The sequence below is a fragment of the Phacochoerus africanus genome, chromosome 14, assembly GCF_016906955.1.
Source record: "Phacochoerus africanus isolate WHEZ1 chromosome 14, ROS_Pafr_v1, whole genome shotgun sequence".
NCBI lineage: Eukaryota > Metazoa > Chordata > Mammalia > Artiodactyla > Suidae > Phacochoerus > Phacochoerus africanus.
The window spans coordinates 18,562,036-18,575,924 of record NC_062557.1 but is presented as its reverse complement, the minus strand read 5'-3'; the positions used below and the strand labels follow the sequence as shown (position 1 = coordinate 18,575,924).

Sequence of the window (13,889 nt, the reverse complement as noted above, 5' to 3'; positions counted from 1 at the left end):
TCTGACCGGTGTGAGGTGGTACCTCATTGTAATTTTGATTTGCATTTCTCTAATAATTGGTCATGTTGAGCATTTTTTCATGTGCCTGTTTTTTTTTTGTTTTGTTTTGTTTTGTTTTGTTTTGCTTTTTAGGGCCCCACTCGCAGCATATGGAGATTCCCAGGCTAGGGGTGGAATTGGAGCTGCAGCTGCTGGTCTATGCCACAGCCACAGCAACACCAGATCAGAGCTGTGTCCTTGACCTATACCACAACTCATGGCAACGCTGGATCCCCGGCCCACTAAGCCAGGCCAGGGATCGAGCCCTCCTCCCCATGGATGCTAGTCAGGTTGGTTTCTGCTGAACCACGATGGGAACTCCTTATGTGCCTGTTGGCCATCTGTATGTCTTCTTTGGAGAAATGTCTATTTAGGTCTTCCCATTTTTAAATTGTATTGTTTGTTTTTTTGCTGTTGAGTTGTATGAGTTGTTTGTATATTTTGGAGATTAAGCCCTTGTTGGTTGCATATAACTTCACTGTTGATAAAGAGCTGAGAGTAGGGAGTTCCCGCTGTGGCTCAGTGGTTACCAAACCCAACTAGCATCCATGAGGATGCGGGTTTGATCCCTGATTTTGCTCAGTGGGTTAAGGATCTGGCGTTGCCGTGAGCTGTGGTGTAGGTTGAAGACACGGCTCGGATCCTGTGTTGCTGTTGCTGTGGCTGTGGCTGTGGCTGTGGCATAGGCCGGCGGCTGCAGCTCCAATTTGACCCCTAGCCTGAGAACCTTCATATGCCGTGGGTGTGGCCCTAAAAGACAAAAAGACAAAAAAAAAAAGACCTGAGAATATATTTGTTCCTCCAGCTCCAATATCCCCCAAGGCCCTCCGCTGCCTGGGTTCTGCTCCCAACACTATCCCTAAAAGGACAGCTTCAGCAACAACTGGGGGAGGGAAGGGGCTAAGGTTTTGGAAGGATGCTTGTTGTAAAACCTTTCCAAACATAAGTAGGAGTTCCCGTTGTGGCTTAGTGGGTTAAAAACCTGATGCTATCTCTCTGAGGATGTGGGTTAGATCCTTGGCCTCAATCAGTGGGTTAAAGGTCCAGTGTTGTCAGAAGCGGCAGTGTAGGTCACAGATGCGGCTTGGATCTGGTGTTGCTGCGGCTGTGGCACAGCCCAGCAGCTGCAGCTCCTATTGGACCCCTAGCCCAGGAACATCCATATGCCGTGGATGCAGCCATAAAAAGGAAAAAAATATATTATTAAAAAATGTAAGCCTCTACTTAGTCCACCTCCTCAAGAGTTAACCCCTGGTAACAGTTTGGGAAGCCTTCCTACCCCTTTAATAGCACCATGTCCTGGATTTATATGACCTCTGTAGGTATCTTAAAGTTCTGGGTAGGTCTATTTGTTTGTCTTTATGGCTGCATCCGAGGCATGTGGAAGTTCCAAGGCCAGGCATTGAATCCAAGTCACAGCTGTGACCTACACCACAGCCAAGGCAACACCAAATCCTTAAACCCACTGTCCCAGGCTAGGGTTCGAAACTGAACCTATGCAGTGACCCAAGCCCCTGCAGTCATAGTCTTAATCCACTGCCCCACAGCAGGAACTCCTGGGTGTTTTCTTATGGGTCTCTGGATCCTCCACACTGAGCTGGGGCCTGGCCCAGAGGAAGTGTTCCTTAATGCTAAAAGGAGCAGAGCAAGTAGAGACCAAACAGATGGACTGGCCAGGGCTTGGGGGGTATCCCTGTGCTCTCACCCCAAATTAGAGGCCACAGAGCAGAAGGGTGGGGAATCCACACTAGAGACTGGAGGACCCAGGACACTCCATTCTCAATACTCAGTTCCACATCCTGGCTCCCTCACATCAATCCCAAGTGCCCCTCATTTCCTTTGGGGTTCCCTGGGTGGGAGAACACCCAGATGTCTTTATCTCCAATGAGCATCATCACCATCCCAGGCATCAAAGTGCAGCCAAAAGAATATTAAATCACAGGGCTTGGGAGACTTGTAGTCACACGTTGCTTTGTAACTTACAAGAGTTTCTCACCCCTTGCCTCACAGCAGCCCTTCAAGTAGGTATTTTTCTTAGGCCCATTTTATAGATGGAGAAACTGAGGCTCAGAGAGGTGAAATGTCTTTTCCTGAAACACTGAGCATGGTGAGGGCTTGAGCCCAGTTCTTCTGTCTCCAGTTGCTGCTCGTCTGCTGGATCCCGCTGTCTCAGGTTCTAGCTTTGCTCTGAACCAGCCTGAGCAACCTGAGGTTCCTCTCTGGGTCTCTGTTTTTCCAGCTGTGTAATGAGAATTGCACATTCTGTGGTTTTGATATTCTATTTTGGCAGATCGGGCGAATGGGTAGCATGGTGGGGAGGGAGCGGGGGGACCCTCTGGTCCCTTTTCCCTCCAGCACCCAGCTGCCACCTCTCAGTAACCCTTCCACCCCCTCCCAGTGCCAAGCATGTGTAGACTTTTCACTTCCACTTTATTATCACTTCATTTGTAGGATTTTAAGGTTTGTTACCTGGACACGTGTGAGGAGCTCACACCTCCAGGTCTGCTTTTCAAATATATCTTCATCGCTTGTGGAAATAACCTTATTAAGAGCATCTAACCTGCTACAGCTTCTGGGGGCACCCAGAGAAGTAAATGCAGAAGGAACCAGGGCAGGGGAAACAGCACAGCTGGCTGAAGCAGTACAGCCTCTGGGATTTTTCTTCCAGGTCTTGGGCATCCAGGAGCTGTTGTCAGGGTCAGCAGAATGCAGCCGAGGCCTGGAGTAGCCTTGAGCAATTGGTCCTTGCCTCCTGCCTGCTCCTCTGTTGCTCAGGGATCCTTGGGGAAACAGCTCCCATGCCTCCGCGGCTCCCCTGTCTCCTGATCACTTGTCCCGGATTGATTCTCTGGGCAGCTCCCCCTCCGAGCAGTAAATGAAATATCGGTTACCAGGAGTGAGGCGGAGGCAATTAACCCCTAGACCTCACCATGGCAGATGTGTTTGTAGCAAGCTGAGGCGGAGAGCTGAGCGCACCTGCCTGGCCTTCCTGCAAAGTCATCCAATTAGGGTACCCCACCAGCGGTGGGCTCCTGGTGCCCCCTCGGCTCCCCACGACCCCAGAAACCAGGGCAGCACAAGCTCCGAAGGCTGGCAGCTGCCTGGGCACAGGATGGCCTGCCATTCCTCATGCGGTGAGCTCCAGGGGCACGGCCATCCTCATGGCCCCCTTGGCAGAGACATTATTCCTTAATTAATCACACATCTTTCTAAAGGGGAGGCTGCTTGGGAGGCTTCTTCCTTCCTTCCTCCAGAGCAGGAATGTGCCGGTGGAATGTGCCTGTGTCAGAAACACCTCCGACTGAGCAGGAGGACGGGAGACACAGGCCCTGCTTTCAGGGAGCCCCCAGATGGATGAGGAGACAGAGTTGGTCCCAGGATCTGGTCTCAGAAAGCCCTAGTTTAATTAAAACAAAAATAAAGCACAATGTCAGAGCCACGGAGAGGACACCACAGTCTTTGCATCCAGGAAAATGCTCCCTCCCACCTCCAGTCTCCAGAGATGCACACCTTGTCCTCAACTCACTCAAGCCACTATCTTTGGAGTTCCCGTCGTGGCTCAGCGGTAACAAACCTGACTAGTATCCATGAGGATGTAGGTTCAATCCCTGGCCTTGCTCAGTGGGTTAAGGATCTCGCGCTGCCGTGAGCTGTGGTGTAGATCGCAGACTCGGCTTGGATCCCAAGTCGCTGTGGCTGTAGTGTAGGCTGGCAGCTACAGCTCCCATTTGACCCCTAGACTAGAACCATGAGCTGTGGGTGTGGCCCTAAAAAGACAAAAAAAAAAAAAAGACACCATCTTTGAGGACCCCCAGTCTGATGGAGGAAACTCATCTTGTCTTCAGGAAGTTTCCCATTCTGAAGGTGGAGACACATCCTTGCCCTCAGGTGTCCCAAATCTGAGAAGAAAAAATAGGCTTTGCCCTTGGGATGCTCCTGTCTGATGGGGGACACCCTTCCCCAACAGGTTCCTTGGCAGCTGAGATGCTGCCTGAGTGACAACCAGCTGGCAGCCAGCACTGCCGGACACCCCTGGCGCCCTGTGAAGGAAGAACAAGCCCAGTTGTGTCACGAACTTGCTGCATGGCCATGGACAAGTCATGGATTTTCTTCAGACTTTGATTTCCTCATTTGAAAAATGGAGATTTTTAGGCCCAGCTCTCAAAATGACATGAGGGTCGGCCAGTCACCAGGAAGAAAAGAAAGAAAGCCAGCCAGCCAGGCACTCCCTCCAGGAGTGATTAACAGGCTTTTCATTGTAGCAGAGGTCCTCGATCGTCCTTGGGGTCTCTGGGGTGGGCTGGGGAGCCCCCCAGGTGAGGTGTGGTGGCTGGGGCATTTGGGGCCACCGTAACCATTAAAGGTTCACAGAGGACTGTGAGGGGCACTGGGGGATGTGAGAGGGGGTGCCGGCTAATCTAATCACTCTTCCCAAGGAAACTTGTTCCAGCCAGACCTGCCAGGGGTTTATTGGGTTTGTGGGGACCCGCGGATTTCAATCTCCAGACCCCACAGGGAAGGAACAAGTATTAAGCTAATTTTATTAAATGGCCGCAGCTGGCAGTAGGGGGACGTGGGGAAGGGAAGAGAGGATAAAGAAAGTCATTCACGTCTGCCAGCCATGACAAGGGTCGATACACACAGGGCCTGACTGTAGGGGGAGGCCACCCCTTCTTCCTGTCTCTCCAGCTGAGCCAGTGGGGGGAGGGGAGGCCAGATGGGACCCTTTCCTCAATGTAGAGCCTTGGGATTCTCCAAGAGGCTCACCCCATGGCTGCTGCCCAGGGCAGATGCTTGTAAATCCATCAAGACTCTGCAGGGCAGCTCTGGGGTGGAAGGACTGGGTGTGATGCGGAGGGAGACTGAGCTGCCCCAAAGCCAGGCTTCCTTAGTTCTGCTTTGAAGATCCCAAATCTTTGTGAAATCTGGCATGCGGGCTAAGAGCATGGTCTTTGGTTCAAATATTAGCATGTGCCTCTTCCTAACTCTGTGACCATGGCAAATTATTTATCTTCTCGGAGCCTCAGTTTCCTCATCTGTTTTTTTTTGTTTTTTTTTGGTTTTTTTGTCTTTTTTTTTGGCTATTTCTTGGGCCGCTCCCGCGACATATGGAGGTTCCTAGGCTAAGGGTTGAATCGGAGCTGTAGCCACCGGCCTACGCCAGAGCCACAGCAACGCGGGATCCGAGCTGCGTCTGCAACCTACACCACAGCTCACAGCAACGCCGGATCGTTAACCCACTGAGCAAGGGCAGGGACCGAACCCGCAACCTCATGGTTCCTAGTCGGATTCGTTAACCACTGCGCCACGATGGGAACTCCAGTTTCCTCATCTGAAATAAATACGATGACAGCATCCATGTTCAAGGGCCTGGGAGCATTTCTCGCCAATCCACCCCACTCCGCACACAGATCCATGGGATAATATTTATGACGTCCTTAACATGGTGTCTGGCACAGGATGGATGCACTCTAAATATTAGCTATTATGATTTAGGCATGCCCTAACTGTGCCACCGTCCTGGCCCCAGTTACAAGAGGTGAGGGCAGCAATGACAAGGCGAGGAGACTTTGTGTGTTGTCTTCAAGGAGCAAGGGCTTCTGGGATTCGAGGGCGATCATAGTACTTAGTGACTGTGTCATATGTAAAAAGCTATTTAACCTCTTTGGAAGAAGAATAAAATCTCCTCATTCAACCTCCCAGGGCTCTTGAAAGACCTGAGCGAGATGACGTACCTGAAAGTCCTTGGTCAACTTTAAAGTGATGTATAAATAATAAAAGCTATGTTTATTGAGCTCATACATTATACCTCTTTAATCATCAGTCAAGTGACTAGGTCTCCTCCCCTACATATTATGGTGAGAAAGCTGAAAGCCAAGGCTGAAGTGTTTGAGCACAGGTCAACCAGCATTTAATGCAAAGCTTGTTCCTTTCACTGTTGTCACCAACCCAGCACTGAGTCAGAAAAGAGTGACTTGCCCAGGGTCACACATGGTAGCACTGGGACCAGAACCTGGGTCTCCCAGTTTGAACCTTGCCGTGCCTTTGGAATGCTGATGCCACTTTCAAGGTTGCAGGGTGCAGGGTGGAGCTCTTCCACCCTGGAAGATGATGATGCAACGGGCTGCCTCCTGTTCCTGCTGCCCAAGCCCACTCAGGCCCCTTGGCCCCCCGCCCGGCCTCCTGGAGCAGCTCTGACTCTGGCACCTGGCTTCCCCCAGATCCACGAGAAGCTTCCATCCCCTGGCTGGAGATGGGGGGCATAGTTCACCGCCCCCTCCTGCAGCTCCTCTCCAGGGCACAGTGAGAAAACCAGCGGGGTGGAAGTGTTTTATTATAGCTTTGGTCAGACGGGGCTCAGCCGGCCAGGGCCGCAGGGTTGCTGGGAAGCTCTCCAGCTCCCAACCCACCCCTCCTCCAGGTAGCGCCACCCCAGAGCGGGTGGGCGGGGCAGCCAAGCGCGGGGAGCGACCGCCGAGACCTCAGCCCCAGCCGGGGCGGGCTGGCGGGTAGCGTGGGCCATAAACAATCCTATTGTACAAATATACAGCGCGGGACTGGGCGGTGGCGGTCAACACCGCCTCCCGAGGAAGCGGGACGGGGCGCGCCGAGCCCGGCTCTGCGGCGAGCCGGCGGGAGGGCTCGCTGCGGCCCGGGCGGTGGCGAGGACAGGCCGGGGGCGTCATAGCCGGGAGGGTCGGCGGCCGCGGCAGGCAGCGAGGGGGTGGGCGGGGGAGGGGAGCACCCGGGAGGGGGGGCAATCACGGGATGCTCAATCGGAGTAGATGATGAAGCCGGAGAAGGTGCTGTATTTGTTGCTGTTGCCGCCGTGCGCTTTGCCTCCGTCGAGCTTGATGAAGACCTCGTCGCCCGCGTCCAGGTGCAGGATCACGCTGTTGCTGGCGTAGTCGTAGTTCTGGTCTGCGTCCTGGGCAATGGCGCTGGCCCGCACCTGCGGGGGTTTGGGGTAGGCGGAGTTAGGGGTGCGCGGGAGGGGAGGGGAAAAGGAGAGAGAGGGACTGTCAGAGGTAAGGCAGCCGCAAGGAGAGGACCTGGAGGCGGGAAAGCCCCGCTTCCAGCCTCATCGGGGGTCTCAGCCTGCTTTTCTCCTGCCATTGCCCCCCCCCACCCCCCTTTCCAGTCAGAACTGTGTCTTTTGGGAGGAGGTTAGAGAGAAGCCTTGGATTTCTAAGGCAGGTGTAATCTGGGTCCGAATTGGCAGTCAAGGTGTAATCTGCCTCCTTAACTCCTCTAGGCCTCACTGTCTGGCCTGTTGGGGACCTCAACAACGCCTGCAGGTCTGCAGACCGCCCCAGCCTGGAACTCTCTCCTTGCAGAGAGGAATTCTCTGGACCCCCAAGGGTGCAGAGCCATCCCCTCTCTCATCCGTCCTTCCTCTCTGCTTTAGAGTAATCATGATGCTTTATTTCACCCACATCTGCCTCTCCTTATGTCAGTGGATGGATATGAGGAGGTGCAAGCCTGGGCCAATGCCAGGCTGCCGGTAAGCAACCACACTAGTACCAGGACCTTCTCTGTGGACTCCTTGTCTGAAGTCCATTCTGCAGTCTTTCTACCAGAGCAGTGAGGTGGATGGCCTAGTAATTATTTCCCCTCCCAAGGCTCAGGTTGGGCCCGCAACCTGCTTCCAAGGAGCTATAGCTCTACCTGTGACTATTACCCCACCCAAAGAGGACTTCTGGCTCCTCCTGTGTCTCTCCACAGTGGTAGAAAGGAAGTAGGTGGAAAGAAGGGAACCAAGGAGTTCCTGTCGTGGCTCAACAGTAACGAACCTGACTAATATCCATGGCCTTGGGTTCGATTCCTGGCCTCACTCAGTGGGTTAAGGAGCCAGTGTTGCCATGAGCTGTGGTGTAGGTCACAGATGCAGCTCAGATACTGCGTTGTTGTGGCTGTGGTGTAGGCTGGCAGCTGTACCTCTGATTCAGCCCCTAGCTTGGGAACTTCCATATGCTGTGGGTGTGGCCCTAAAAGACAAAAAAGAAAAAAGAAAAAGAAAAAGAAAGAAAAAAGAAAAAGAAAAAGAAAGAAAAAAGAAGGGAACCAAGCCTACATCCCTCCGTGATGATCCTTGCTGGTCCTTGTTGTGATGGGGGTGGGATTAGAAGCCTGACACATTATTTTGGAGGGCTTGGATTATTTTTTTGGTCTTTTTTTTTAGGGCCACACCCGCAGCATATGGAAGTTCTCAGCCTATACCACAGCCACCGCAACACCAGATCCTTGACCCACTGAGTGAGGCCAGGGATTGAACCTGCGTCCTCATGGTTGCTAGTCAGATTCGTTTCCAGTGAGCCACGATGGGAACTCCTGGGGACTCAGATTATAATCAGAAGATATTGAGGATGTGGGGTGGTGGATAGATTCCCTCTAGGCGTTCCTCTCCAATTGCTAAGGCCAGTGCAATCCTGAGCCGTCTGACCTGGGGCCTCTTCAGTATATTCTGGGTGGAGAATGGGAAAAGGCGAGCCATCTCCAACTTTTGGCTTATGTTGAGGCTGCACTGTGTTGAGGGGGAGGCTGCAGTGAATTGGGTTTTCTCAGCCAGGCTCTTCAACAGCCCCCTCCATCCTGCTCCTTCCCAAAGGCTGACAGTCTGGGCTGGACCTAGCCAAATTAGGGGAGGGGCCCATCATCCCTCCTGGATGGGAGGCAGAACTCTAGGTCAGTGGTGCCAAAGCTGCTGACTCTGCAGCAATGCTAGAGGACCCAATATATTTGCATGCAGTCCACCATTTAAAGCCCAGATCCCTCCAACCTCTTCTTTCCTCTCAAGCTCGGCTTCCCCAATGTGGAGGGAACTGTTTGGGGGCACTTAGTTGGGCAAAATCCTGGTCCAGCTAAAGGTGGAGGGAAATCGTATGTGGGAGAGACGCCGTCTGTCAAGGAGCTCAGTTTCTCTGTTTAGAAAATGGATGAGAAGATCTTGCCTCACCACTGCCACCTTTGTAAAAGCCTTTTGATGGCGAAGGGAAAAATTTTCATCTTAATGGGGCTTTGAGCTACTAGGAAAGAGCTGAAAGCAAGCAGCCAACTTCTGTATTGTTCCCTGGGCCCTAATCCTAGTAGTATTTATTATTACACATGCATTTCATTATCTTTGCTAATAAATTACTACTAATAACAATTATTTTTATTACCCAGATTAATTTAGCCTTAACTCATTAAAACAGTGTGCTTCTTAATAGCTAAATCCATTAGAATACCGTCATCTGTCATCAGGAATCTCCCGGTGATGTGACAGGCATCAGAACTGTTATGTTTATGTTTATTATTTATTCATCACCATGATTGTTGCTGTGATTATCCTAATTATCCATGGAGGCAGGGAGAATTAATGCTCTTCCATCCTTAGACAGTGGGGGATCCAGGAATGGAACCCAGGGGTCCTGGTTCTCTGCCCAAGACTAGAAACAACTGAGGCATCCAGCTCCTCCTGGGGGCCCAGGGGGAGTTTGGGGATTTGAGATTGTCGCAGAAGTAGGAAAACAAGTCTGGGACTTGTCACAAGGGGGCGCTATAGAATCACCTCCTCGAAGACTGACAACCAGGGAAACTGATGCAGTGAGGGGGCTGGGAGTGAAGGTGGGGGTGGGGGCAGAGAACCTAGGAAACATGCTCTTGCCCCCGGAGCAGTGCTGGGGTCTCAGATGGGCATGTGTGGCTCCCACAGGCAGCCAGCCTGGCCCACAGGGGACATGTGTTTTCCACACAATTATTGGGTCCCTACTGTGCCAGGCACTGGGCTCTGTGCTGTGAAAGGCATTAGAGGCCAGAGAGGACAGCTGGGGGTCTCTCTGCTCCCATCAGAGAGGCGGATCTCAAGTTAGGTCTTTATAACATGGTCCCCAATTTACACACCCCATCACCTCTCACGTCACTCAGACTCTGGTGTCCAAGCCCCTGCTCATTTGTAATCCCTTCCCATAGGCCTGCCCTGTCCCCACATGGCCCCCCTCTTCCCCAGCCCAGTTTTTCAATTCCATGTCCTCCCAGACCCATCTGAACTGTGGATCTTGGAGCTGCAGGGAGCTCACCTTGTCAGGGTACCGACCCCCACCTAGAGCCCCTTCCTCAGGCTCCTCAGATCCCCACGTCCTCATGGCCAGGCCTTAGTGCCATCAGGCTGTGCAGTGGTGACTCAAAAATACCCCCAGGGAGAGGTGCTGCTGGGCCTCAGACAAGGACAGAGAGGGGGCTTCAGCGTGAGGCAGGAAGGTGGGGACTCCCTCCTCCTCATCTTGCTCAGGGAAAGGACCAGAGCCCAGCTGCAGCTCCGCCTTTCTAAGGACATTCTGGAAGCCTCTCCACAGGCAGGAAGCCAGGAAGGAAGAGCACGGAGCCCAGGGCCGCTGGGTCTTGAAGGCGTAGGAGGAGCGAGCTCCTCTTTCCTGTTCCCACTCATTGCCCAGCCCCATCATTGTGTCCTTTGCTCACTTGAATGTCCTTTTCTACCTCTGAACCAGCCTTTCCCTACGCTCGACCTTTGAATTTTCTCTCTAGCCATGTCTCCTCACCTTGGGGGCCAGGTTCACCATCCTCTCCGATCAGGTTGGTCTGAGCTGGGACAGGCCCTGCTGGATTACTCCCTCCAGCCAACACATCAGGGGACACGAGTGTTGGTGGGCTCCTGGCCCTCCTCCCGCATGTACTGGCTGGGGTGTGTTACTGCGTGGTTACGACTGGCTCCCCTGCACAGACCATGAGTTCCTGGAGGGCAAGCCGATCAAACCTCTGGAACCAAGCCCCAAACCTGGCTCCTACTAGCGGCTCAAAACTCTATGCAGAATGACTAGTGGGATTAAATAAGTCTTTTTGGACAATGTGGAAGAAGTCACAGAGGATGTGGGGGAGGACCAGGGGGCCTATCACCCCAATGTTTGTCTTGGATTTTTTTTGTACGGGGAGGAAATGGTCAAAATAACCAGAAAAATGCCAAAACCCCTGGTTAAAGCCACCTCCTTTTTTCTCCCAGCCTGCGGTGCCATCTCCTTGTCAGGCTCTGCCAATGCCCTGCCCCGAAAGAGGGGTAAGAAGAGGTTTTGAGTCACTTTCACCTCCCAGTGACTGAAGAAAGTGCCCCTGCCCCAAGCACACACCATCTTTGGGGCCTCCCCTTGCCGCATCTCTGAAGCAGGGCAGGGTCTAGGGCCCACTGGTGGCCTGGGGACCACCTCTCAATCTGGGCAAGCTGGGCCCCCAGCCCCCAGAAACCTCAGCTTGGTGCCAGCCCAAACTTTTCTTGGGGAAAGGAAGAAATCCCATTGATGAAGGTGACATTGCTGCGTGCCTTATTGGTCATTGATAAGGGGAAGTTGTGGGGTTGTGTGTAGAGAGAGCCCTCACTGGATCCTGGGGCCTCCCATTTGGTCAAGAACCAAGGACAAAGAGGAGAGACACAGGAAGCCTGATAGACACAAGTGGGAGCGAGAGACACACAAGGAATAAGGGGGTGGGTGGTTTAAACCCAGAGATGAGAAGCCAGAAACCCAGGGAGAGACAGATAGGACTGGGAGACACAGGACAGAGGCGAGCGTAAGAGATGGAGAGAGAGGAGAAAAAGGCAGGGGAGGCAGAAACCAGAGAGCTCGAGCAGGCAGGGGAGAGAGGGAAGAGGGCAGACTCACAAGCACTTGCTGGGCTTTTTGCTGACTCCCATGCCTGTCCTTTCCCCCACCCAAGCCACCAGGCTCTACCACAGGGTAGTGCTGCAGTGGGAGGGGTTCCAACAGGATCTTGGGTCTCTGTGGCAGATTCCTTCCCATCTCCCACTCCCCCCAGCTTTAGTTCTGGTGGGTACAGGCACCCTCTTCCACAAGAATGCTCCGGTTGACCGCCCCCAGGGGTCCCAGGTCACCATGGTCTGGGAGCCCTGGGAAGGGATTGGGAGTCAGATTGAAGAGAGCTGGGTAAAACTGTCACCCTGGGGCAGGGTCCAGTTAGGATGGGTCCTGGGGCAACAGCTCCAGAGAGCACACCAGACACTGCCAGTTGTGGGTACCAAAGACATCAAGAGCTTGGTGCCTGCCACTCTGGTCCCTGGGAGGGGTGTAGGGGAGGATGCCCAACACCCCAGGAATCAGGAGTTGCAGCTGGGAGGTAAAGAGGAGGGGAGTTTCCACCTCTTTGCTCTGCCTCAGGAGGAAAAACTTTCCCCCCACACAGCCGTCTTCTTGTGCGCTTCTCTCTGACACAGGGGGAAGGGGCTACGCAGCCTCAGGTTTTGAAAAGGGTGTCAGGATGGCCCCAGCAGTCCCTTCCCAAGGGCAAGGAATGCATTGCAGCTAAGGCTTTGTGCGCTCGGTTCCCTTTGCCTTTGTGCGCAAAACATCTTCCTACAGATCGTCTTCTCTGCTTGCGCGCCTAGCGGTGCGCCCAGGCGCCCGCGGGCGCCGAGGCTGCCTTTCCCCAGAGCCATCCTTAAGGTCCCCTCATCGCCAGCTGAATCCCAGCTCTCAGATGCCGCTTGCCAATGGCCAGTCTGCACGCCTGGGAGCCCTGTGCTCTGATTATTAGCAGGATTTATCTCCCGTATTTCCATGCCGCCGGTGCCCAGCAGCCTTTGCCTCGGAGCTGGCGCCCAGGAGCCGAGGAGTTAGGGGTGCGGGCCAGCCCAGACCATCCCCGCATGTAATGCCTAAGCCGGGCCGCTCTAGGGACTCCACCCGCGCCCGTTGGTACGCATGTGCCCTGGGCTCCCTGGGTGCCCTGCCCCCAGGCCAGCCCCTTGCCCCCGCCGGGCCCACCTGTCCGTTCTTGCAGAGGTCCGCCCACATACTGGTGCCATCGCCGCCGCGCATGAGGACGTGGTAGGTGAAAAAGTAGGTGCCGGGAATGTTGCACGTAAACTTGCCGCTGGTCGCGTCGTAGTTGTTGCCTAGGTTGGTGACCACGTCGTCAAACTTGAGCACCTCGTAACCCTCGTGAGGGTTCTTGAGGCCGGCGTAGAAGGCCACGCGCGGCACCGTGGTGTAGGTGGCCGTGCTGATGGCGCCACTGCCCCCAGCTCCTGGCAGCCCGGGAGGGCCGGTCTTGCCTGGCTCACCCTTCTCCCCGGGTGGCCCCACAGGGCCGGGAGGACCCGGGTCCCCGGGGGGTCCAGGGGGGCCCGGCTTGCCTGTGCGGCCCGGCTTCCCCTGGGGGCCCTGCACCAGCGTGGAGGGCGGGGGAGCGCCGCTCTGCTCGCTCAGGGCGTCGCCGCCGTCGGGCCGCGCGCCGGCGCCGGGGCCCCGCGCGGGGTAGGGGTCGCACACCATGCGGCAGGTGCCCAGCATCTCATAGTGGCCATCTGGGCTGCCCGAGCTCACCAGCACGGGGATGAGCACCACCAGCACCAGCAGCATCACCACGCCCGCGGCGGCCGCCAGCAGCGTCTTCCGGCCGGCGCGGAGCCTGGGGAGCGCCGGGCCGCCCGGCCGCGCCGTCGGGGCAATGGTGCCGGCGGGCGGGGGGCGCGGGCGGGGCGCCCGCGCTCAAGGGCGGTCCGGCGGGGCTGCGGGCATGGGGCCGGGCCCGGGGCGCCGCGCTGCGCTGGATGCGCTGCCGAGCCCAGCCGCCAGCTCCTGCCTCGCGCCTCCCTCCCGCTGCGCGGCCGAACTGTGCGCGGCGGCCACCGCCTCCTGCCTGCTTCCTCCCGCCTCCCAGCGCTGGTGCCACCGCCCCCTCCGCGCGGTGCAGCCCCACCCGCTCTGCGCTGCTTAGCGCCCGAGAGGGGTGGGGCTGAGGGTTGGGCCGGCGCCTAATTGGGTGACGGTCGTTATGGCTCCGCCCATTCAGAGGGGGCGGGGCCAATGGGCGGAGCCACAGAGAAGAAGGCTGGATCCGCGAGA

At 55.3% G+C, this 13,889-nt stretch overlaps 1 protein-coding gene across 1 annotated transcript; it reads right to left on the bottom strand.

Annotated features, from left to right (window-relative positions):
- Positions 1 to 6,354: 6,354 nt before the first annotated feature.
- On the bottom strand, positions 6,355 to 13,682 carry C1QL1 (complement C1q like 1). Its single transcript, XM_047758781.1, has 2 exons — positions 12,807 to 13,682; positions 6,355 to 6,991 (listed from the first exon to the last, which is right to left on the bottom strand). Exons 1-2 carry the CDS (start codon positions 13,401 to 13,403, stop codon positions 6,812 to 6,814), a joined length of 777 nt encoding a protein of 258 aa, XP_047614737.1. The 5' UTR covers positions 13,404 to 13,682; the 3' UTR covers positions 6,355 to 6,811.
- Between the last annotated feature and the right edge of the window lie 207 nt (positions 13,683 to 13,889).

Excerpts from the sequence above, each read along its gene's own strand:
- C1QL1 (XM_047758781.1), bottom strand. The coding sequence starts at position 13,403 with ATGCTGCTGGTGCTGGTGGTGCTCATCCCCGTGCTGGTGAGCTCGGGC. Across the intron at positions 6,992-12,806 it reads ACCTCTGCAAGAACGGACAG|GTGCGGGCCAGCGCCATTGC; the intron begins GTGGGCCCGGCG and ends AAACCCCCGCAG.